Genomic DNA, 24000 nt, shown 5'->3' on the forward strand with positions numbered 1-24000 from the left:
TCCCCCCTCCCCGGGTCGGGACAGCAGAACGCTGATGCGGTACTCCGTGTCGGGCTCCAGGTGCCAGACCTTGTAGGTGAGCGATCCCACGCTGTGCGTCTCCGTCCAGGGGGAGTGGCTGGCGCGGTACTCGACTTCGCGCCGGAACACCGGCCCGTCGCCCACGATGGAGTTGATGTTGAGCTGGATGATGAGGTAGGTGGGGCCGGCACGCAACAGCTGCGGAGGCGCGATGGGGGTGGGGGGCACTAGGGAGGGAAGAATACTGAGCTTAGACAAAAGTTAAGGTAAACATTGATATACAGGGTGGGGGCACTTAGCCTGGTTCTCACGCCGACCCTTCGTGCTTCGTGCATCTTTGATAAACTTCGTGAGCTCGCACTTGGATCTGGAAATCTTAGACGAGCCCGAAGGAATCAGATATTTCACAACCTGGTCAATCATAATTGCGGGGCGGGGTACATTCAAGTCAGTGGTTGAAGTAGTATGTGAGTCAAAAAAGCCACGTGAATTCTCCAATCAGGTTCGAGCTGTTTTGAACACACACACACCTTTCCAGAGCTAAGCAATTTACAATGAGAACCAGGTTAGGGGGCACTAGGTCAGGTACGCTAACAAGAGGGTAAGGCAATGCAAAGCATTGATGTCATTGGCCTCAGCCTTTGAATAACTTGTTGTTTGTATGTTTGCTTGTTGAATGTTTGAACCTAAAATGGGCAAAAAACTATTTTGTGGGCCAAGAATTGAATTGAAACTTTGTATTGTATTGAGGCCATATGTATTTGTATTGTATTGAGGCTATGTTTTATCTTCTAAGTCAGAAATTCAGCGCATTATGAAAATAAAAAATGCATGTCATTACAAATACTGAAAAACAAAAAAAAACAATGCATGACAATAACCGAGGTCGACAGCTGAATAAAGCATAGAGGCCCAGAGATAGTCTTTTGTGGCTATTTTTTATTTTTTTTATTCTGGCCACTATATTCACTTCATTTCAGCCAATTTCAGTAAAGAGATGAGAATCTGACATCTGACATCACAAACTAATATTTGGATCGTCTTTCCAAATACAAAATGTTTGAAGTCCATGTTGCTAGTTCCAGGATACTACTCTGTTATTAAGTCAGCTAAGGGCCTCCGTACATCGGCTCCGACAAAGTGCGGAGCACTACTCTGCCAAAGTTCGATTCCATTGTTGTCAATACAACCCCGTACACCGGCGCCTAAGTCCATGGACATTCGCAGATGTCGGCTAGCGATTAGAGACGAGTTGTATTTTGTGGGAGCCGCCCATTAACTATCCATGCTATGTTCGTGTGAAATTGGGTTTGGAGGTCGGAATTGTGTCGTAAGGGAGTGCTCTGCAGTGCTATCGGAGCCGATGTGAAATATAATGTAATGATGAGCGATACTAACACGTCCACCAGATACATTTCGCTTTAATCTTTTTTCTAACCACAGAGTCAAATTATACTCCTGGCTTTTTCAAAGTGAATGGTGAAGTGACGCGAGACTGCTGCAGGGCCTTCAAACACACGAAAACAAGACAAAGGAAAGGAGAAGGAAGAGAGGAAGAGTTGGAAACAGGAGCCCTTTATGGTTTGGATAATCATTATTTTAGAGCCATGGCACGGCGGGACCTGTTACATTTGACAGTGGAGCTGCGAAGTCTTTTAATCAAAGCAGGAGACAGAAGAGCCACTCAAATCGAAACAGCTTCAGATTCCTCATCTTTTCATGAATTGATGATTGGGTGTCTAATTCATGCTATTTCTGTAGATATGTGCCTCCGCTGGGCCAATCAGACACTAATCAAGCCAACAAAGTGATGGAGCTACAGTATGGCGTCTTGCCTCCGCCTGTAGTGGTCATGGGCAATTAATTATCTAGTTTGCAACAGCATTGTCTGGGGAGTCTGTTAGAGTTTTTCTTTTCTATACTGTATGTGTATGTGTGTGTGTGAATGTGTACATGTGTGTGTACGTGTGTGTGTGTGTGTGTGTGTGTGTGTGTGTGTGTGTGTGTGTGTGTGTGTGTGTGTGTGTGTGTGTGTGTGTGTGTGTGTGTGTGTGTGTGTGTGTGTGTGTGTGTGTGTGTGTGTGTTTGTGTGTGTGTGTGTGTTTGTGTGTGTGTGCATACTGCATTTGTGTACATCATGTGCGTGCTCTCTCACCTCTAACGATGAGCTCCCCGAAGTTGGAGACGGCGGCCCCGCGTGGTGACTGCGTGATGCAGCGGTAGAGGTCCTGCTCGCCCCTCTGGGCCGCCTCCACCTGGAACAGCGCCACCCAGCGGCCCTGACGCCAACCCACCGACGCCGGCTCCATCAGGGCACCGTTGCGCCTCTAAAGGGGGAGAAGAGGACAGTATACACATTACAATTTAGCCACCCAGGGCCCCGTTACGCCTCTAAAGGGGGAGAAGAGGACAGTATACATATTACAATTTAGCCACCCAGTGGCCCTGACGCCAACCCACCGACGCCGGCTCCATCAGGGCCCCGTTACGCCTCTGGGGAACAGAGAGGGAGAGCAGAGAACAGTATATTACTATTTAGTCAACAACAGAGAACAGTATATTACTATTTAGTCAACAACAGAGAACAGTATATTACTATTTAGTCAACAACAGAGAACTGTATATTACTATTTAGCCACCCCACAGAAACCAGCTCGATCAGGACCCTGTTACGCCTCTGAGGGAACAGGGAGGAAGAGCAGAGAACAGTACATTACTATTTAGCCACCCCACAGACAACGGCTACATCAGGGCCGTCACTACTTTTAAATCAATGCACCATTACAGACAGCCTACAGTTGTAAATGCCCTGTCTACCTGCTCCAGAGAGAGAGAGAGAGAGAGAGAGTGTGTGTGTGTGTGTGTGTGTGTGTGTGTGTGTGTGTGTGTGTGTGTGTGTGTGAGTGTGTGAGAGAGAGAGAGAGAGAGAGAGAGAGAGAGAGAGAGAGAGAGAGAGAGAGAGAGACCACAACCTTGTGACCACAACCTTGCTCTAGAAAAAGGCAAACGATGAAAATCATGGCTGCCTAGAGAGCAAAGGATATGTGCTCACTGCAGGTGAGGTCGAGACAGAGGTGCGCTTCCTTCTTCAATGCGACAAATACTCAAAAATTAGAGAAGCACACTTTAACACATTAAACCAAGTAATCCCACGATTCCTGGATCTGTACACAGAAAAATTATTATAGGTCTTACTGGGACAACAACGGCAGACAGCAACGCTTGCTGCCAAATATGTCAGTGCATGTCATAGGCAAACTTAAGAGAAATTGAATAGACACCACAAAAGCCACTACACACAAACACGCACGCACGCACGCACGCACGCACGCACGCACGCACGCACGCACGCACGCACACACACACACACACACACACACACACACACACACACTATGGAACTAGAACAAGGCCATAAAGATTGTATGTCCAGAAATAACATTCAGATGTGAAGAATAATTTCACATATGTGCCAGATACAATGTATTTGTGGAAAAACATCTTGCATCTGCAGGTTAATTTTGTAGATCTGCACACATATTTTGCATCTCCTAAAATATAAAACGTACCTGTATAAATGTTTTGTAGTTGTGTGGCAGTAGGAGTGTGTACAAATGTGAATCTGTTTTGCCATGCTGTGCAAACCTCTTCCTGCTCGGAGCAGCAAGCACACAAGTGTGGATCGCTTTTACAAGTTTACGAATTTTGGCCCTCTTTTGATGGGGGGTGGGGTCAGAGGGTGGAAGCCAATCAAAATACCGCTTATTGGCAAGTTATCGCTTTCCATGGGACCAATCAGAGGCATGGCTTGACAGCGGGATCAAGGCCTCTGTGTGTGCAGCGAGAACAGGCCCACTCACTCGTGCGTTCACACGACACAGTCCAGTAATAATGCAACTCTAACGACGGAGCTGTAATAACTACCGATACATAAATATAACTTGGAGTGCTAGTTATTAGGTTTCTGCAGGCTGACGATTTCGACGGAGCACCAACAGGTTGTGGATGACGCAGACAAAGGTGAGTGGTTTATTGTTTTTTTTTTTCTACTGAGACCGAACTGCACGTTGTTTGTACCTGTATGTTGTTTGTGCTCAGATTGTGTCTCCAATTTCTGTAGCTCTAGTAGTAGTAGCAGAGAGGTAGAGCTAGTAGGCCGCTTTTCATGATGCAGGTGACTATGTCTACTTGATGGGTTGTGTACTGTTGTTGTACACATTAGCATGAAGCCTTTTCGATATAGCCAGACAGAGGCAACCCCCCCAGCAAATGACGGCTGTATGTTTTCTGTGTACCCCGGTGTGTACTAATTTGTATTTGGATCGTTCATGTATCAATATCATTGTATGAGGGTACGATGCTTGTCAGCCCGCTAGCATAGAACGAGATAGCTAATCGATCGGATCCGCCTAGCTTGAAATGCTAGCGCCAGAGAGATAACATAGCCTAACTATTCCTAGAATCTCTGCTAGCGTGGCTGTTGAGCCAGAGAAGAAAGATTCTTCACTCTCAGACAGGGTCTGATTCGCACTCTCAATGGTCTGACTAAGGTGCCAGGTTGACATTTTAGTAGAACTAGACTAATAACTAACTCTAGTATCCACGAGTTCTTCTTAACTTGGGTTGTATGATCGCTGTCATTCAATATGACATGTTCTCTGTGTGTTAGCTAGCTTCGATGACGGATACCTTATTTGTTAGCTAGGTAGCCATTTAATGTTAGCTAGTGTTAGAACCAGACAGATGGGTATTCTTATCTCTAATGTTGTGTCTTGTGTGCGAAGAAACGTGAGTAAACTTAATTGTTTGATGTCTGCATGTGTTAGGCTACGGTGTATTATTTGGCAGGAGTTGTTTAAACTTTGTGTAATTTCAATGGCAGAGGTAGGTAGGCAGGCCTATTTTGTTTACCCCAAAGTGTGTTACTGTTTTATCTGCAGCTATTTTATCTGGATGGTTATTATTGTATCAGCCTACTTGTATTCATAATGCGTTAATATATGTGTATAATGGATGTTTTTATCATTATTTAGTCGATTATGAGGGGAAACCTTGCCGTTTTGGTTGGCTATTTTGAACTTGTAATGGGGCATTTGGTATCTAGCTATTAAGTCAGGCTCAAGGAGGTCTACATACTGTATCATTGGTCAGGCTAGAACTAGAACTAAATGCATATTTCTCTGAGCGGTGTTGCCGCACGTCCAGGTTTTCCCGGAGGTTTTTCGTCTCTGTTTTTTTGTGGTCTGTTCGGGAAAATGGAATAACCTACCCGTGAGGTTTTGTACTTCCTCACATTGTCTCCCGTTGTGTAAGTCAATTGGTCTCCAAACCATTCACAAAAGCTGTTTTATTATTTTGATTGACCTGAGGGAGTTCAAACATTGAAAGACCATACAACAATGCCAACCATTATCAATCGAAAGGATTAAATGACGTGGTTAGTTTGCCAGGAGGAAAGTTATGTCATATTTGCAACCTCCATCAATGTAGGTGAGTCATGACGATGTGATCATCAAACACTTGGGTTTGATAATGTTGTAGTGCTAGTACACGTCTGTGGGCACGCACCATTGCTACGTCAACCTGTCCCTTCAGAAAATTTAAGAGTAGCTGATGTCCGGAAAAGACCGTGTTTCCAATGTGCTTGTTCCAAAATTGTTGTTCTGCCTTCCATTTAATTCCATGCCCGAGTTTAGTTTCTCCCACGTAAATCTTATGGTGAATACCGCCACCTAGTGGACTTTCTCGCGGTACTGCGCCTTCAGCGCAAATCTACTTCCTGGTTAGTTTCCAGTGTTTTCAAGTGTTTTCTGTCGTTAAGACACACAGACTTCATCTCTCCCGCAATTTATATATTTTCACACTTGAGCCTTGGACAATATTAGTCTGTAAGTAATAATTTTGTGATGGATGTTGTTTGTAACGAAATTGCATTGATATTTTGATGTATATTTCTATCTATTTGCCTCAAGAAGTGATGTTCACTTTCCTGTAAAGTTTGGCTAGTCAGATTCTACTGAGCTAAGCTAGGTCACGTTGTGTTGACTGAAAATAGATCGCTGGGTTGCTTGTAGATTTGTGTGTCGTGGAAATGTTGAAGTAAGTGAAACTGTTGTATGTTTATTTCGTTTTCTGTTAACAGTTTTACAGTAAAGAGAAGTGTTAAGAGATGTATTGAGATTGGAAGTGCAAGTGTACAAAGTGAAAGTGCAAGAGAAAAGTCAGTAAGGAAATGAAAGAAAGAAAATAAAAGGACAAAATTACACTTCAGCTTGCCTTCTCTTGAACTGTTCGCTAGCTGTCTAGTTCTGCACCAGTAACGCAGAGGCAGCGTAGTTGTCTATATTAGTTCTTGCTTTTCTCCTGATTTGCTTATGGGTTAGCAAATCAGGCATTATGCCTACTGCGGTGGTGTCACATGCAGACCAACACATTTCAAGAATATGTTGTCAGGACTTGTCAACTTGCCAGGTGCATAACTGATTAAGTTGGATGATATATACACATTTTATAGCGTGTCCATTCGAATTTCGTGTGTAGGCCGAGAAAGTGTTCTATGGTGGTCAACACACTCATTTGAGGGGGCAGCTCTGAATACAAGATTGCCCCATTCGCTGCTGAAACCTGGCCGAGGCGGAGTAGATGCTAGTAGGCCTACTTCTAGTATTTTGATGTGTTGCTCTCAAACTGAATGACTCGAATTGACTTTTTTGTGTTTGCGCATGGTGCACCAGCAGTACCAAAAATATATACTATAGTGGACCTCCATGTCATCACTCCTTTTTTGCACTTTGTTAACACACACAAAAGACACAAGGCATCTGTGATGTGCGTATCCGCAGCTCTCAACCCCCGCGCTTGGGCGCGATGTGAACAGTGAGACCAGGACCAGGAACTGGTGTGTGAGCAGTGTGTGAGAGAGGAGCACGAAGATCATGTCACCTGCTCCACAAAGGAGGCCGCGGAGGACCGTAATGAGAGAGAGAGAGAGAGAGAGCATGTTTTTTTATATACTTATGAACATTATAATTTTGAACCATCTGCCTTCACGTTAAAGCTGGTTGGTTTTAATGAAATATCAGGAAGACATCAAAGTGTACGGCTGTCGTCTTCTCAATGTTGACCATTTCCAAGACAGCGCTTCAGTTTTGAGTCTACACTGTATCACTGTATGTTTTCTCATGATGATGATGCGTGTTTTTTTTTACTGAGGTCCTTCAACGATAAGCTGAGGGCTTTAAATGATGAGAGAGTTAGGTTCTTTGTAATGGAAAGACACAGCGTCAAATCATGCATTAAGTTATACATTCTACTGACATGAATGAGTTAAAAAAATAAACATAGGGTTTCTCGTGCACACCAGAAACTTTCTTATGCCCGCCTGAAAATGTTCTGGTTCACATGTGCGCGTCACTTTCCCCTGCGCACCTGAGATTGTAGTTTCTGGTAGGCACAACGTTTCTGGTGTGCATGAGAAACTTTCTGGTAAGGTATTTTTTAAAGGCTTTGTTACATTGTCATTGTACACTACATGCACAAGTATTCCCAGTATTTGTGAAGTCACAAGTATATGAATATGTCAACTACTAAGATGATTGTGTAAAATCATGTGTCTTGTGTGAGCAGAAGCAGTCCTAGCACGCGGAGCGTCTGGTGAAAGCGGAGTTTGAGAAGATCCACCAGTTCCTATGTGATCGTCCTGAAGGAGTAGGAGGACCAGAAAAGCCGCAAGATGAAGGACACCGTGGACAAACTGTCTGGTGACATGGCCTCCCTAATGAACGCCATCAGCACCATAGAGGAGGCCATGGATGCGGATGACATGCTGTTTCTGAAGGTAGGGACAGTGTGTATTATTGCATTCCATTATACTGTATCACTATTGGCAGACATTTTTGTCCAGGAAAATGTTACAAACCCTGGAGCAATGTGAAGTTAGGTGCCTTGCTCAAGGGCACTTCAGCCATGGTGAGATGTGATTGACGCTAGATCATGCTAGAATTCTTACTGGCCGGACAAGTGGCCGGCTGCATTGCAGAATACCGGACATTTAGAATATCTAACGGACCTTCCCTCATATAGCCAAACACACACTCCCTAATAGGTCAAAGTGGCTAGTAAATTGGTCTTTTCTACCAGCAAAACTTAAGATTCATTTGCATTGGGCCAGTTGGCTGGTGTTAAAGAGCCAGCTGCTTGTATGCATGGGGAGCAAAAGCGCGCTCTCTTTCATGAAACGGTTTTGCAAGCGCAATGCCCTTTGTGTTTACTGTTAAAATAAAAAAAAAAACCTGAATTGTTCCTTGACATCAGCCAGCTGTGTGAGTCAAGTGAAAGGGAAGCAACTTGATTGGGGAGAACGCCGTGGGGGACGAGAGCGCAAGCAACACTATTGCGTGATGTTTAGACTATTACACGTTCATTTACATAGGCTATTCATAACTATTTTCGTCTTTGTTCAGTTTCATATCACTGGTGTTTTGTGTAACATTCAGTGTTTAAAATGAGCTAATATTATTTACTGATTAATTTTAGTCATTTTTTGTCTGACATTTTGGCCGGTCACATTTTATTTTGCCGGACATTCATGATGCAAAACGGCCAATGTCCGGACACAGCCGGCTAACGTGAACCCTGCCTACGACAATCTGATTCTACAAGGGGTGTCACGATAACCGGTAATCAGCCACGTTAAAAAGTGCTGACAATAATCATTACAGCTTGAAAAAAAAATACTGTACCGTACCAGATAACCATACTGTACACCATGACACTGTGAGCTTTTTTGACCTCTCCAAGTCTGCTGATGTTGCCACAGAGGCACACTTTGTTGCCTAACACCTAATTTCAAAGCTGTAGTCAAAGTGAATTGCTGAACCAATAACATGTAATTACATACTGTGATCATTTCCTCCTCATAACTTCAGAATGACAAGCAATTCATGTATTGTGCCTTAAAACATGGGGGTTTTCAGTTTGTGTAGGACTATCAATGCTTTATGTTCAACTAAATTTTTCAAAATTGCAACATAAGCAAGGCGAGCAATGGAAGTAATTGGCTTTGTATTGAGTCGAAGTTGTATTGAGACAAAAGCGAGGCTAGAGGCAATTAGCGTGACGAGAGCGACAGTTTGTAGTTGAACTCATAGGAATATTATTGCCAGTTCGGTAAAGATAGCTGAGTATGGCGGGTAAACTTCACCGCGAGTTTTACCTCCTGTAAGATGGTCCGGAAAAATTACCTCTTTAAAGTTTCAGCTCATGTTAATCACCCACCCCTTGCCGTCTACGGAGGGTCCTATCGTGCATGTGGTTATGTTTGACTGAATATAGCATTGCCCTATCATGCTCATCCCCCGCCAATCGTTTCCCTTGATGACAGGCCCCGATGACCTTTGGCCGCAACACGGCAGGTGGCTGCATGGCGGTGTCGGACGACCTGCTGACCGCACACTACACAGAGGACTACCAGGAGCAGCAGCTGCCCGACAACCCCGAGCGACTACAGGTATGTAGGGGTGTCACGATAACCAATATACCGTAGCCCGTATACCATACTTGGATCCATGCTAATTTCACATTCAGTATTTAGGAGTCATTCTTCCTTTGTCATTTCTGTTTCACTTTCATAAAACCACACACATGCATATAGATTACATGTAATTACTGATTTTTTATTATAATAAATCCCCAAGAACCACTTGAACATCTTCAAGTGTGCATTCTTAGCGTTACCCCTCAGTGGCCACAACTTTCCGCAAATAACTTATTCATCATATCAAGTTATATGTATTTGTTAACTCCCTGACAACAGAAACATTCATCCCCAGCAAATGACTGCTGTATGTTTTCTGTGTACCCAGTAAATGGTGATGATGGTGCAGCTCCTGTGTGGACATGCTCTGTTACAACAACACAACACCGAGCCAGAAGACGAAGCCGATGGCAATATACGTTCATTAACTTCACAACTATGTGTTTTTGTTGGGTTACGGGTTCCGAATAACATTTAGAAACATATTTTTCACAATCGTGTGTGAATGCAGCCACCTCTAATTCTAGTTCTATAGCATTTGTAGGGACCTCAGTAAATGTATAGCCTATTTAGCCATCCCATTCGTGTAAAGGGAGTCAGATAAAGTAAAGCAATTCAATCCGCTGTATCTTGTCCTGATCATCGCTATTATTCTTACTCTACATGTCCTAAACAGGCTGCAAGTTGCCTTTCCTTCCCTGTAGAAGCACGTTACAGGCGGCTATAAGCAGTGTGCACAACGCATTCCAAATAAGAACACATTTGACATAGAAACCATAGACTAATCTGCTGTTATCAGAAGTGGTGCCAAAGTATTCTATTGAAATTAACCAAATGCTGAGCAAAATAAAATTAATTATTGCCATTAACATAGCACAGCACGTTTAAAGGACCAGTTCAGTCAATTTTTTTAACATGCAGTTGTAATGCTCACACTACCTTGGACTTGTCAGTACCTGAGGGTTTTTTTTCTTCTTCCGAAATCTTGGTCATTGTAATGGGGGCAGTGCTTTGTTTACATGTCAAAAAAACATTTTTATTTATTCCCAACACCCAAAAACATCCGAAAGGTTATACAACATCAGCAGACAACTAGCAAACAGCGGTACCTTTCGGGGAAATGTTTGGAGTAGTCCTATGCAAAATTTTTTTTTTAATGTAAACAAACGCTGCCCCCATTAGAAAAGCTCATCTCGGATAATAATCATATCTCGTGGCATCACCGAGTACTGACAAGTCAAGGGTAGCGTGAGCAATACAACAGCATATTGAAATTGACTGAACTGGTCCTTTAAGCCTACTTGCCCAAGAATATGGCAATAAGAGTACTTTCATCTGTGTGACAGTGACCTATACATATTCTACATATTGTGCTATCATGCAGTTATGTTATGCCCATTCACTTTCATTTGATTTTTAAGTGAAAACGAAAGGATGTACGTGGTCTACACTTCTGTACACAGACTCGTGTGCACAAACAAATCTCAAGACAACCGATCACAAGTTATCTGTATTGTAAAGTGATCGTCTGTTTTTAAATACAGCTGATATAAACTCTCCTGACCTTAACCTTAACGGAGCACAGTGGAAGTTGTCTAAACTATATTTCTCAACCTAACCTTTAACTGTCAGTTGCTTTGGTTAAAAGCGTCAGCTAAATGTAATGTAATGTAATCTCTCCCCCACTTTCAGTTGCTGTCGAATGACCGTGCTGACCTCCAAGCTGAGCTATGGCAAGGCAGTAAACACATCAGTGGTAAGCTTCTCCATACACCTTCATTGTCTTTGTCCTCACCCATCGAAATTGTCAATTTGTTTGCTCATTATTGCTGAGCATTGTATATTCCTCATAACTCATCGAGACGTGTTAATGCCAAAGCCCTTTTGAAAAGTAACATTTTGAAAAATACTTCAATAAACACAAAATATATCTCCACAATATGCACAGACTATGTTCAATGCAATATCTGTTTAACAGACAACATAAAACTAAGTTCTATATTAAAACTTTTATATTTTATATATTTCTAACTGTTCATTGTCAGAAATTTCTGATCTGCCAATGACATGGTGGCAACTCTGTGAATTTAGGCAAGTACACATAGTTGAAATCACCTGAGTTCAAACCGAGCATCAGAATGGGGAAGAAAAATGATTTAAATTACTTTCAACATGACATGGCTGTTGGTGCCAGAGGGTCTTGGTTGGGGTATTTCAGAAACAACTGATCTACTGGAATATTTAAGTTATTGTGATACACATAACTTACTAAAATCTTATTCTGTTCTCCAGGTTTTGGACCAACCAGCTCTCCAGCTGCATCACTGAATCGGTGGAACCGCACAAACTACAAGTCTGCTGTGCCTCATGCATACTCCCGGCCGACCACAGTGCAAGATTTAACTACTTATAACAAGGGACAACATGGCATCCCCCACATCCTTTCCCATGGTGTTGTCTCAATGTTTTTGAAGTATCTGGTTTGTGTGTGTGTTTAAGTTACTACTTCTGACCACGTACTATCAATAGGTGTCTTAACACTTCAGAGTAACAAGAGAAATCAGAGCAGGCCAAATTATAAGTAAAGTTCATAAAGGCTGGAGCAGGCTTCACCCAACAATTTTTCTCTTCTTTTAAGGGTGCTGACTAAAATATTGTAAAACTGAAAAATGAAAAAAGGTTGCATCATGCATAGGTTTCTTTATTACGCAGACGCGTTTCGGCGTTCTGCCTTCCTCATTGTAATAAAGAAACCTATGCATGGTGCGACCTTTTTCCATTTTTCAAATTATAAGTAGCACATTTACACCCTACTATAGTATCACAAGGGATTGGTGACTTTGGTGAATAAAATAGGAAGTAAGTATATTTCAGCCCTTAAGACTCAGAGAGAGAGGAATTGGTTAAGTGTGATTTAATGAGAAGATAATTGACTATGCATTTAACAGAAGGTAGACAGTCTTTGGCGTAGGTCCAATCATCAGCCCGGGTCTTCTTGCGCCAGTAGAGCCTGATGTAGCTGTGCAGCAGGAAGCGGACCTTTAACCCCGCAGACAGGTAGACTGGACCAACCTGGTGCTGGTGGGGATGGAGGAGGAGATTTTTAACCACCGAACCTGCAACAGCAAGAGTTAGACATGTCACTATAAAGGGAAGTGGTGGTTGCTGATTGGCTCTGCAAAATGCACATGTGGCATTCGAATCTTACTAGCAGAACTAGCGCTGGCTACTCTCCTCTAAATCAACACAAAATGTCAAGTTATTGTGTGCCTTAATAATGCAACATGTGCAAATGTTCAAGATGCCTTGCCTTGCATTTATTTTAATAACATGACTTTTCAAATCACAATTTTATGCAACAGTATGTATACATTTTATTTTTAAATGATTGAATGAATGGATGATAGCTTGAGTTGTGACTCCTTGCATTTTGTTTTAAAAACAATTAATTCTGTTAAACATTCTTACGCAAAGGACTTTTCCCTATTTGAATGTCATACAAAATTGAAATTAAACATTGAGTGTTTGCTCCTTATTTTTTGTTTTGTTTTATTTTGTTTTAACTCAACACGAGCCATTTGTTAAAGGTCTCACGGTTTCCCCTCTTTGAATGGTATACATTGTATAGTAGCAGTAGGATAACATTATCTGTAAGTTTTGACTGATATGCCCAACCCAAGAACAACGTGGACTGGAGCTAAGGTGGGTCGTCCAAAAAACAGAGTTCATGGTGTTAAAGAAAAAAGCAGAGGTTCATCAATTGGCTCTGATTTTTTCCCCCATTGTTTTCATGGTCCTCTATAAACACATACGTGGGGGAGGGGAATGTGTTGTAGTTAGGGGATTGACACTATTTCACCCCTGAGCGCACTGTTTGATGAACTACAGTCACTATATAGCAGGGACGGGAACTTTTTTTTTTCATTCAAAGGCCCGTTGAAGTCCTCCAAGGGCCTCATTATGAACACGAACCAGGATTTCCCCCGACCCCACCTTCTCTAAGCCCGCCCCTTATATATAACTAAACTCTATTGCAAACGTAATTGGTAAGAGTCCTTTACAAAATGTGTTATATTTCATGTGAAGCGGCATAACATTAAACTCATGTCGGGGGCTGGATAAAACAGACACAGGTTCCCCACCCCTGCTGTAGGCTACAGAATGTATTGAACAAGCTTGCTATTGAAAATTAGAAATTAAAATGTTGGCTGAGCATGGAGCAGCAAACTAGGCTGTGCAATTTGCCACAAGCCATGACGTGAATTCCATTGCCATAGTAGGCTACAGAGTACTGAACATTGGGTTTTCTTGTTGTTCTTGTTTAACAGTGGTTCCTTCCAGAAGCTGCATGACATTGGTAGGGCCTATGGCTTGACCAACTCGGCAAGGCAATACATGCAATTATCTATGGAAGTGCTAGCTGAAGCAATTGTAGCCTCCCCCCATGTCAGTATCAATGACGTCTGGGGGTCTCTTCTATGACTAGTCCGGTTTCAAAAGATTGGAGCTTGTTTGAAAACTACCTAATGCATAGGCTAACAACTTTCCAAGCATACAGTTTAAAGGTGCTTGGACACACACAGGAGGCGTCAGGACCCTGTTGCTGGGTATGTGTGCGACAGACACAATGCCAAAGAAGCTAAAAGCACTAGTAGTAAGCCACAGATAATTATGTTGCCAATACTGGACTTCATAAAGGGACAGAGGGGGCAAACCTTTCGGCAAACTTCGCACCTGATTGTGTGTGACTCCTCCATATCGGTCTTCACAAGAAAGAGAGATTGCGTCCTTCTGCGGCCTGCCTGTGCTGTGGTTAGATTCACGTTGTTTTCAGTCAGTCCTGGTGAAGCCTGATTGGTTGGCAGTAAGCGATGTTTTGATTGGCTCTCACCCTATGACCCCACCCCCCGTCAAAAGAGGGCCAAAATTCGTACACTTGTAAAAGCGATCCACACTTGTGTGCTTGCAGCTCCGAGCAGGAAGAGGTTCGCACAGCATGGCAAAACAGATTCACATTTGTACACACTCCTACTGCCACACAACTACAAAACATTTATACACGTACGTTTTTATATTTTAGGAGACGCAAAATATGTGTGCAGATCTACAAAATTAACCTGCAGATGCAAGATGTTTTTCCACAAATACATTGTATCTGGCACATATGTAAAATGATTCTTCACATCTGAATTTTATTTCTGGACATACAAACTTTCTGGCCTTGTTCTAGTTCCATACTGACACACACACACACACACACACAGACAGTGAACAGGTTCTCAGCCAGATTGGGCATCTGGAGGAGAGATGCAGACAGAGACAGAAAGAAGAAGTGTGAAATAGACAAAAGAAGAGAGAGAGAGAGAGAGAAATGAAGAGAAAGGGGAAGAGACAGAAGCAAGAGAGAAAATAGCAGAGACATTGGGATAGAGATATAGAGCAGCAGAGAGAGAGAGAGAGAGAGATATTGAGCAGTAGAGATGGGTATATTAAAAAAGAAAGAGAAGAACAGATGGAGACAAAAGGTGTGAAACAGAGATGATAAAAAAGAAATAAAAGTCCAGAGATAATGGAGAACATGCACCTTAATTAACCCCATTGAAATTAAATGATAACTTTAATATTCTGCCTCATATTTACAAACAAAAAACATCTTCACTGCAGACTGCACACTTGCTCTGATCTGTCAAGTGTGGAAGTATGACGAGGGAGAGAAAACACACACACGCACGCACACGCACACTCGCACTCGCACGCATACACGCACGCACGCACACACACGAGTGATTCTACGATTCCCCTACGCTTTTGGCAAAAGCAAAATGTCAATTATCAGTATTTTTTTTCAACTAAATGACCTTGATGTTTACATAGTGTATATATTTAAGTTTCCAAACAAACAAATTGCCAAGCTTAATCTTAAATCATTTGATAAATACTCTAATGAAAGTGAACATTTGCTTAATTATTTTGTCAACAGTGTTATGGACAAATACTATGTCATTTCAAACATATATAAAAATACTACAGAGTTGAAACAATATATGTTTGAAAGTGCTTATGTCCCTTAGCAGTAATGTTGTCATTAATCTGTGCAACTGATATAGAAAATGTGATTGTTGAGCTTCATAAGTAGGATTTTATGAGTCACTGTGATACAGACTGACACATTTTTCATCATAAATCCCTGTAACGTCTGATTTGAATATAGTCACCCTCCTTACACAAGACTTCCTTCTCCAGAGATAATCCCTAGTGTATGTTCATAGGATTTTTCCAACACATAAGGGATCAATAGCGCAAAAAACACTTTCAAAACAGTCAACCGTGTTACTCAACTGTGTTACGGTCAACAGTGCAGGGGAACAAGTCGGCACTTTTTTAGGAGAAAAAACAGAGCAGACAAACCCATCTCCCTAGAACACAAATTATTTTGTTTGTTTGTCTGTCCTCCTCAACTGTCATCAGTGTTGCCACATTGGGCTGGTTCCCGCCCAATTGGGCTGTCTAGGATGGCCGTGTGCGGGTAAAAATGGCATCTATCAGAAAAACCTTCCCACTGCCATATAAATCAATAGAATTGGGCGGGTTTTTAGGGCGGATTTTGATCATTTTTTTGGCTGGAAATCATCAGCCTCATCTGGCAACCCTGACTGTCATACTTAATTGTAACACCATTGACGGTAACACCGTTGACATTTCAGCCATTTTTATGGTGTTGTGCTAACTGAGGACCTCAGAAGTTCCACCACAACACCTAAATCAATTCATGTATCTGTATGCTTTATCTGTGTTTTTCTACATGTGATTTCTAATTCAGATTCTTATGAATATGTTGATAACACAGTTGACAGGCAATTTTCCCGCTATGAGAACATGAAAAAGAATGGATTAAATTATGGAAGGATGGAGCTCAAAATTTACCAAAAAGTCTTCCCCTATCCTGCCAAAGAGGTTATGACATCACGTGATGTTATTCGTATGGCCTAAGACCAAACCATTACTGATTTATGGAGGAGGTTTCAGACCGTGACACGGTTAACACAGTTTTCGTGGACACACACAAAATGGCAAATTTCATGTATAATGGAAAGGACAGTGGTCTTTCTGACAGTTTTGTCATATTGTGATGATTACTGTGAATCAACATTTGCAATCGTCTTGGGCAAAACAAGTTTCTTTACATGCTAATATGAAGACTGAATCTGACATTTGGAAAACAGGACGGCATGAAAACGCCCAAAACCAGTATTAAATATTCATTCTTGCTGAGGGAAATAATGCTATGTCTACACTTTCTGTATTATATGAAAGATAAATGTTTTCTAATGTCCAAAACATCATTGGATGCAGTTAATAGTTAGTGGAATTGCCAAATAAAATCCACGGACTTAAAAGTGTAGGCGAATTAGAGAATCACTCAAACACACACAAACACCCACAGACACGTGCACGGACACAATTGCACACACACACTCACGCCTCTGCAGCACATTGTGTGGGTTTACACAGGTCTATATATAATGATGTTCCATTCAGAGATGCACTTTTCCCAGCACTTAACCAACAATACAAATCCTGGCCTCAGTTGGTACAATATGAATCATTTGAGACAAGAACACATACACTTCTACACTCTCATCGCAACATGCTGAAAGCGACTTGTACCATCACACGCATGAAAACAAACACACGCCTGCACACACGCAAGCAAGCACACACACACAAGCACGCACGCACGCACACACGCACATACACACAATCACACACACACACACACACACACACACACACACACACACACACACACACACACACACACACACACACACACACACACACACACACACACACACACACACACACACTAGGATACCTCTACCAGACTCCTAAGTCCATGGCGAGTGTGTGAGCACATCCATGAGGATATTATGTAAACTGTCAGGAAGGTAACTGTCCTGTGCTAAGCCCACAGTATTGGACATCTGCAGTAGGAGGATGTAACTCTATCCTACATAATATGACAGTGCACTCTCTTCTGCTGTGTGCTGTGTGTGTGTGTGTGCGCGTGTGTGTGTGTGTGTAAATGTGTACATGCGTGTGTCTCTACCCCCGTGTGCAGGGAGAGGGTATGATGTTTGAAAAGCGTGTGCACCAAACAAATTGGATCTGCGGCTTGCTAGGGCATCACAAGCACCGTGTCCCTCTCTTTAAATCTCCGAAAGGGGAGAAGACAGGAGAGCAGAGGAGCAGAGAGGAGAGGAAAGGGAAGGGGAGTACGGAGAAGAGGAGAGCAGAGGGAAGCATTGCAGAGAGGAGAGGAAAAGGAAGGGGATAAGAGAGGAGAAAATAGGAGTGTGGAGAAGAAGAGAGTAGAGGAAAGCAAAGCAGAGGAGAGGAAAGGAGAGGATGAAAAGAGAGAGGAGGCAGTGAAAAAGAGAGGAGAGGAGCCTGGTTTCCTTGTGGCTCAATTTGAGGGTGCTGCCACCCTGAGATTGTGTCTGGACAAGCTCAGGTGATAATTGCCTTCATGTTGCCCATGTACTTATGTGGCTGAAGCAAGCAAGCTTCCTGTAGAAGGCTTAGGCACACCTTCACTCTATATGTCCGTGTGAGCTTAGTCACAGCATAAACTCTATATGTGTGTGTTTGTGTGTGTCGTCATTTATGTTACCAATGAGGTATGTGCGCGTGTGTGCGTTCATATGCATGCATGTCAATCAATCAATCAATCAATCAAGAGTTTATTGTCATTGTCAAAAAGGCAACGAAATTGTGTTTCGGGTACAATACTTAGTAGCAGCAAAAACTAATACAAAGTTTAGTACACCTGGGACGCTGCGCACTGCGCGCATCCACCTTCACAAATCTTGGTTTTAGACAAGTGTTAGACAACATTGGGTAATGTGTGTCTTTGCCTGCGTGTACTCTGTGTGCATGCATATTTGAGTTATGTACCTATTTTTAAAGAAGTTCAAAATGAGCATTGGTTGGTTTTCCTCTGTAGGCTTTTACTATAATCTGACCAATGGGGAAACAGATATTACACTGATACACACCTGCAGACAGCCGGCCTGAGTGTGTGTGTGTGTGTGTGTGTGTGTGTGTGTGTGTGTGTGTGTGTGTGTGTGTGTGTGTGTGTGTGTGTGTGTGTGTGTGTGTGTGTGTGTGTGTGTGTGTGTGTGTGTGTGTGTGTGTGTGTGTGTGTGTGTGTGTGTGTGTGTGTGTGTGTGAATGAGCATTTAATTCACTTGTCACTAAAGCCTCTCAATCAGAAACGCAATGAGATGCCAATCGGCAGTCTGGCAATCAGCAGTTTAATCTGATATTGCCGCGACATGCATCATTTGGTCTGTCTCTCTCTTCCTGTCTGTCTCTCTCCCTGTCTGTCTCTCTCTTCCTGTCTGTTTCCCCAATCTGTTAGGCACTAACCGGCTACTTTGTTATTGCCTGCATATCCATTAGGGGTGTGCAAAATAATCGTCATATCGATGCATCGCGATACTTACTCTCACGATACAATGCATCGATTCATGACAAGGTATCGTGATACTTATTTTCTCAATATACTGCATGGATTCATGACAATTGATTATTTGATGACAATAAAATTCGATTTGCCACGGGTTATTTTGTTCAGTAGAGAATAGGTAATATTTCTGTTGTGATGTAAGCTCTCTCCCAGATGATAGAATGCTTAAATAGAATGAACTGACTTAAGAAAGCTACACAGCAACTGACAAATAAGGTGTATTTTACACATTTACTGAAGTAAATATCGCAATGCATCACAGTAGTACATGAATCGCAATGCATCGTGATAGAATCGCATCGTGGCATGTGTATCGTGATGCGCATCGAATCGTGAACCCTTTGCCAATACCCACCCCTAATATCCATGAGTAATTACAGACACACAGTGGCAAACACAAACGCAAAGTCACAAAAACATAGGCACACAAGTATGCACGCACACACGCGCACACACACGCACACGCACACACACACACACACACACACACACACACACACACACACACACACACACACAGGCTTATCCCATGACAAATTACAATGGCTGGAGGTGAATGCCAACCCATTCAGATCCCTCATACCCAGAATGCATCTGGCCACTATGGGAGGAAGGGGGTTTAATTAAATGGAGGCCTTGTGAAAACAAGTTTCTTTTTGGGCATGGGCAGTGGCTAGTCGACCGTATGATTATGGTGCAAGAATGGTGATAAAAATAGCAACGCAAAAACACAAAGCCCATCTGTCAGTCCATGGAGAGAGTCTGATGTAAAGCTGCTGAGGATCAAAGCATGGACATCAATTAGGGAGTTCTCACAGCTGGTCCCTTTCAGCCATTACGATAAGTGAACTCAGACCTGTGACTGCGTAGGGATTTTCTGCACATACTGTATTTGAACACTCTAAGTTGCACCCAGGCCCCTTGGAAGTGCACCAAACTGACACCTTTATTGACGTAGTCTAAGTGCAGTTCACTTATGAGTCCTGACAAGTTAAACTTACTGTAAAAAATGATATCAGTGATTCTCCTACACACTGCAATGGAAACAACATGGTTTAACTTGAAATTTTAAGTTTACCAGCTGCCTCAGAATTCCAAGTTAATTTAAATCTTTATTGTAAGTTCAATTGCAGTTCAAAGCTTCACATAACTTACAGTAAGTAATCTCTTTCTTCAGGATTCTGATTCTGATAAAGAATTCTGAGGCAGCTGGTATTTTTTTTTACAGTGAGATGTAATCACTTACGGAGAGCTTTAGAGGACCAGGTGTGACCAAAAAGAGGACTGTCACACCATAAAACCCTAATGAGACCAGAAAGAGCAGCCGCTTCTTGTTATAATACACAATATAAACAGAAACAGAACAAAAACAGTACAGGAAAGAGTCCTTTTTCTGCAGGTTCACTTTTTGGTCCACTTAAAGAGGACAGAGTTCGGTTCATTTAAAGGGGTGTGAAAATTCCCTTAGTCTTCTCACACTCTTTGTTCTTCTCTCTCCATCTCAATGTCAGTCCATCTCTTACTCTCTCTCCCCCTCTGTAAAGCGTCCATTCCCTTTCTTGCTGATTCCTTCTGTCTCCTGGCCTCTGTTCTCAGTTCAATAGTGTGCCATGATCCACCCCCCCATTATGCCCCCCTGCCAAGTGTGCAAACATAATCCTGTCATATACAGGTAGGAGGGTCATGGTGGCTGATTTTTAAATACACATTTCTCTTCTGTGGTTACAAATTGAGTGTGTAAAGCTAACACGACATACGTGCATATCAGAAACTTCCCAGATGATAATGAACCTCAAAGGCTTCACAAAATAACACGGAACATCACCAGGCACAGAACACAGAACATCACCAGGCCCAGAACACAGAACATCACCAGGCCCAGAACACAGAACATCACCAGGCCCAGAACACAGAACATCACCAGGTTCAGAACATAGAACATCAGCAGGCCCAGAACACAGAGCATCACCAGGTTCAGAACACAGAACACGGAACATCACCAGGTTCAGAACATAGAACATCAGCAGGCCCAGAACACTGAACACAGAACATCACCAGGCCCAGAACACAGAACATCACCAGGTTCAGAACACAGAACATCACCAGGCACAGAACACTGAACACAGAACATCACCATGCCCAGATCCCAGAATACAGAACATCACCAGGTCCAGAACACAGAACATCAGCAGGCCCAGAACACAAAACATCAGCAGGCCCAGAACACTGAACACAGATCATCACCAGGCCCAGAATACAGAACATCAGCAGGTAGGAGGGCAATGGTGGCAGACTTTTAAATACACGTTTCTCTTCTGTGGTTACAAATGGAGCGTGTAAGGCTAACACGGAATACGTGCATATCAGAAACTTCCCAGATGATGATGAACCTCAAAGACTTCACAAAACAACACAGCATCACCAGGTTCAGGTTCAAGGATGATGCAAAACCACTCTGTTGTGCACTCTGATTTGCTGCTCTAAATACCATAGACAATATTTATTTATCTACGCGTTGATATTGCTAATGTATCCTTGGGCTTGAATATAATTGTGTTACATTCTCATTTGCATACAGTGCATTATTTGAAGTAGGCTACTCTCATCTACAACTGTTTTAAGTGGAGTCGTAGGCATGTGCATTTTTTCTCAGTCATTTCAAATTTGTGTTAAAGTTTGGTTTTCACTCCTAAGTTGAAGTTTAGGGTCTATAGAACAATTTGGGTTCGAGTGTCAAACACACAGATAACAAAATGGCCTGCGGGGGGCGCTCTAAAATATATAAACTGCTATAACTTTTTATTAGCTTGACCAAATTTAACATATGAGGTATGCATGGATTCAGCATTAAGAGGAGGAGCTGGTGAGCTAAGTATTTGGTTTCCAGATTAAAGGCACACTATGTCATAAACACACTTGTAGCCCATGGACAGCAAAATTCAGGGTTTTTTTAAGATAAAGGGTGGAAATGCCCTCCAAGTTGCAATGAAACATCATTTATTGTTACAAGTTATTGTAAATTAAGCCTGGTATATCATTCATCTTGATTTGTTCAGAATATCCCTGAAGCACAAAGATACCTAGGATACCTATACGCAAATATGGCTGCATAAAGCCTATGTGATATTTAGGACCCAACTTGCAACTTTGAGTTTATGAATTTAGGATCACAAGTATCAACTTTTTTCGATGAAGCCATATTCTATTCACACATAAAATCACAAAAAAAAAACGTTATATCTGGAAGAAAATGAATCAATAATAATAATAAGACTGCATTTCCGGAGAGACAATGCTATTGGTATGCTTGCGGATTATGCACACACACACACACAGAGCTGTTGTATACACACACAGAAACACGAGGGAAAGAGATAGAGGTGTGTGTGTGTGTGTCTCTGTGTGAGAGAGAGAGGTGTGTGTGTGTGTGTGTGTGTGTGTGTGTGTGTGTGTGTGTGTGTGTGTGTGTGTGTGTGTGTGTGTGTGTGTGTGTGTGTGTGTGTGTGTGTGCGTGTGTGCGTGTGCGTGCATGTATGGAGATGCTTCAGGTGCCTTTCAGCAATGGGTGGGTAGGGAGAGGTAAGGGTGGAATTCGAACCTGCAACCCTCTGACAGACCAACACCCTACCCAGTAGGCCACTGCCACTTACTGACAGCAGAGGTCTAAAGTTCTACAAGGCTGCATGTGTGTGTGTGTGTGTGTGTATGACTGAAGATTATAAAGGTGACAGTTTGGCAGTCAATAGCTGAGTAATAGCCTATGTGCAGCCTTATTTTTACGCTGTCATATCTCCAAAAGTTTTGCAAGTTGTCAGATGATATTGACACACAAATGGCACAAACCTGCTCTTCATGTCAAAGCTGAGATCACTTTTCTTGGCCAAATGGTTCAGTAAAAAAATTGACATATTCAGGCCTATGCGCTGAGCTGTTCACACATTTTTTGTAAGTGAATGGGGTCACATCATAGGGATTTTAAAACTGCTCTCTTTGAAACATTTTTAAGAGTTGTCTTATGATCTTCACACAGTTTGTATTCAGAGCCAATACCTCTCTGACAATGCCTTTACCTAGTTGATACAAAAAACCCAGGACAGGTCACCTCTCACTGTAACTGCCACAGTTTGTGACATTATCATCTTGACCATTCTACCATTCATTTCAATGAGGGGGAAAAACAGAGAGAAACAACAACAGAAAGAAAACAAGTCTGGTGAACGAATGAAAGGGGGTAGGCCAGCGAAAAAATACTCACCATGAGACCTTTTCGAGCCGTTCGTTTTGGCACTCGAACCGTGTCTCTATCTCGAACGCTGCAACGATTCAAAGCCGCCGTACTAATGAATGGCGATTCCCATATGCCGAGGTGAATGGAAAAATGTAGAATAATAATAAACTGTTGATGAACAATTAATATGCTTTCCCGCAAGCATACTAAATAAACTGTTGGAGAACAATTAGTATGCTTGCTGGGGGCAAGCAGAGGCCTTTGGCAAGCATACTAAATAATACTATAAGACTATTTCATACATGGTAGACACAATCATCTGCTCTGGGAACTGTCCATTTGTTACCAGCGTAGTTGACAGGAATGAAAACCGTTCTTATTATCTGCATTTGCCAGAAATGCCTACCAATCTGGTAACAAATGAACAGTTCCCAGATTTGGACTACACTACCAAAGCAATGCAGTTGCCAAATATGTTTTCCAACTAGAGGTGAAGTGCAGCTGTACTAGTACTTGTACAAATAGACCTGCCAGATCTCGGTGCAAGTGCATGAAGGCAGAGTTAAAGTGCAGACGTCTGTGCAAGTGCACATACAATTTCTAAGACTGATCACTGACTGTTTTTTACATCTGTTCTCTGTCATAGTCATTGTAGAGTGGAGTATTGGAATAAATGTTAGCCCT

The 24000-nt window shown here is 42.4% G+C and overlaps 1 protein-coding gene and 1 long non-coding RNA gene across 2 annotated transcripts in view; one reads left to right on the plus strand and one right to left on the minus strand.

The window, feature by feature from the left end:
• Window positions 1–24000, minus strand: part of LOC134436343 (receptor-type tyrosine-protein phosphatase U-like) — a 212020-nt gene that overhangs the window by 64722 nt on the left and 123298 nt on the right. The window contains exons 6-7 of the mRNA XM_063185500.1: window positions 2177–2348; window positions 1–248 (exon numbers count right to left, since the gene is read on the minus strand). The exon at window positions 1–248 is cut by the window's left edge and continues 46 nt beyond it. Coding sequence (XP_063041570.1) covers window positions 1–248; window positions 2177–2348 — 420 coding nt within the window. The remainder of the gene's footprint in view (window positions 249–2176; window positions 2349–24000) is intronic.
• Window positions 10735–13091, plus strand: LOC134436344 (uncharacterized). The gene is made up of 2 exons (XR_010032194.1): window positions 10735–11312; window positions 11849–13091. It is a non-coding gene; the product is annotated as an uncharacterized LOC134436344 (long non-coding RNA).

The sequence above is a fragment of the Engraulis encrasicolus genome, chromosome 20 (assembly GCF_034702125.1).
Source record: "Engraulis encrasicolus isolate BLACKSEA-1 chromosome 20, IST_EnEncr_1.0, whole genome shotgun sequence".
Lineage (NCBI taxonomy): Eukaryota > Metazoa > Chordata > Actinopteri > Clupeiformes > Engraulidae > Engraulis > Engraulis encrasicolus.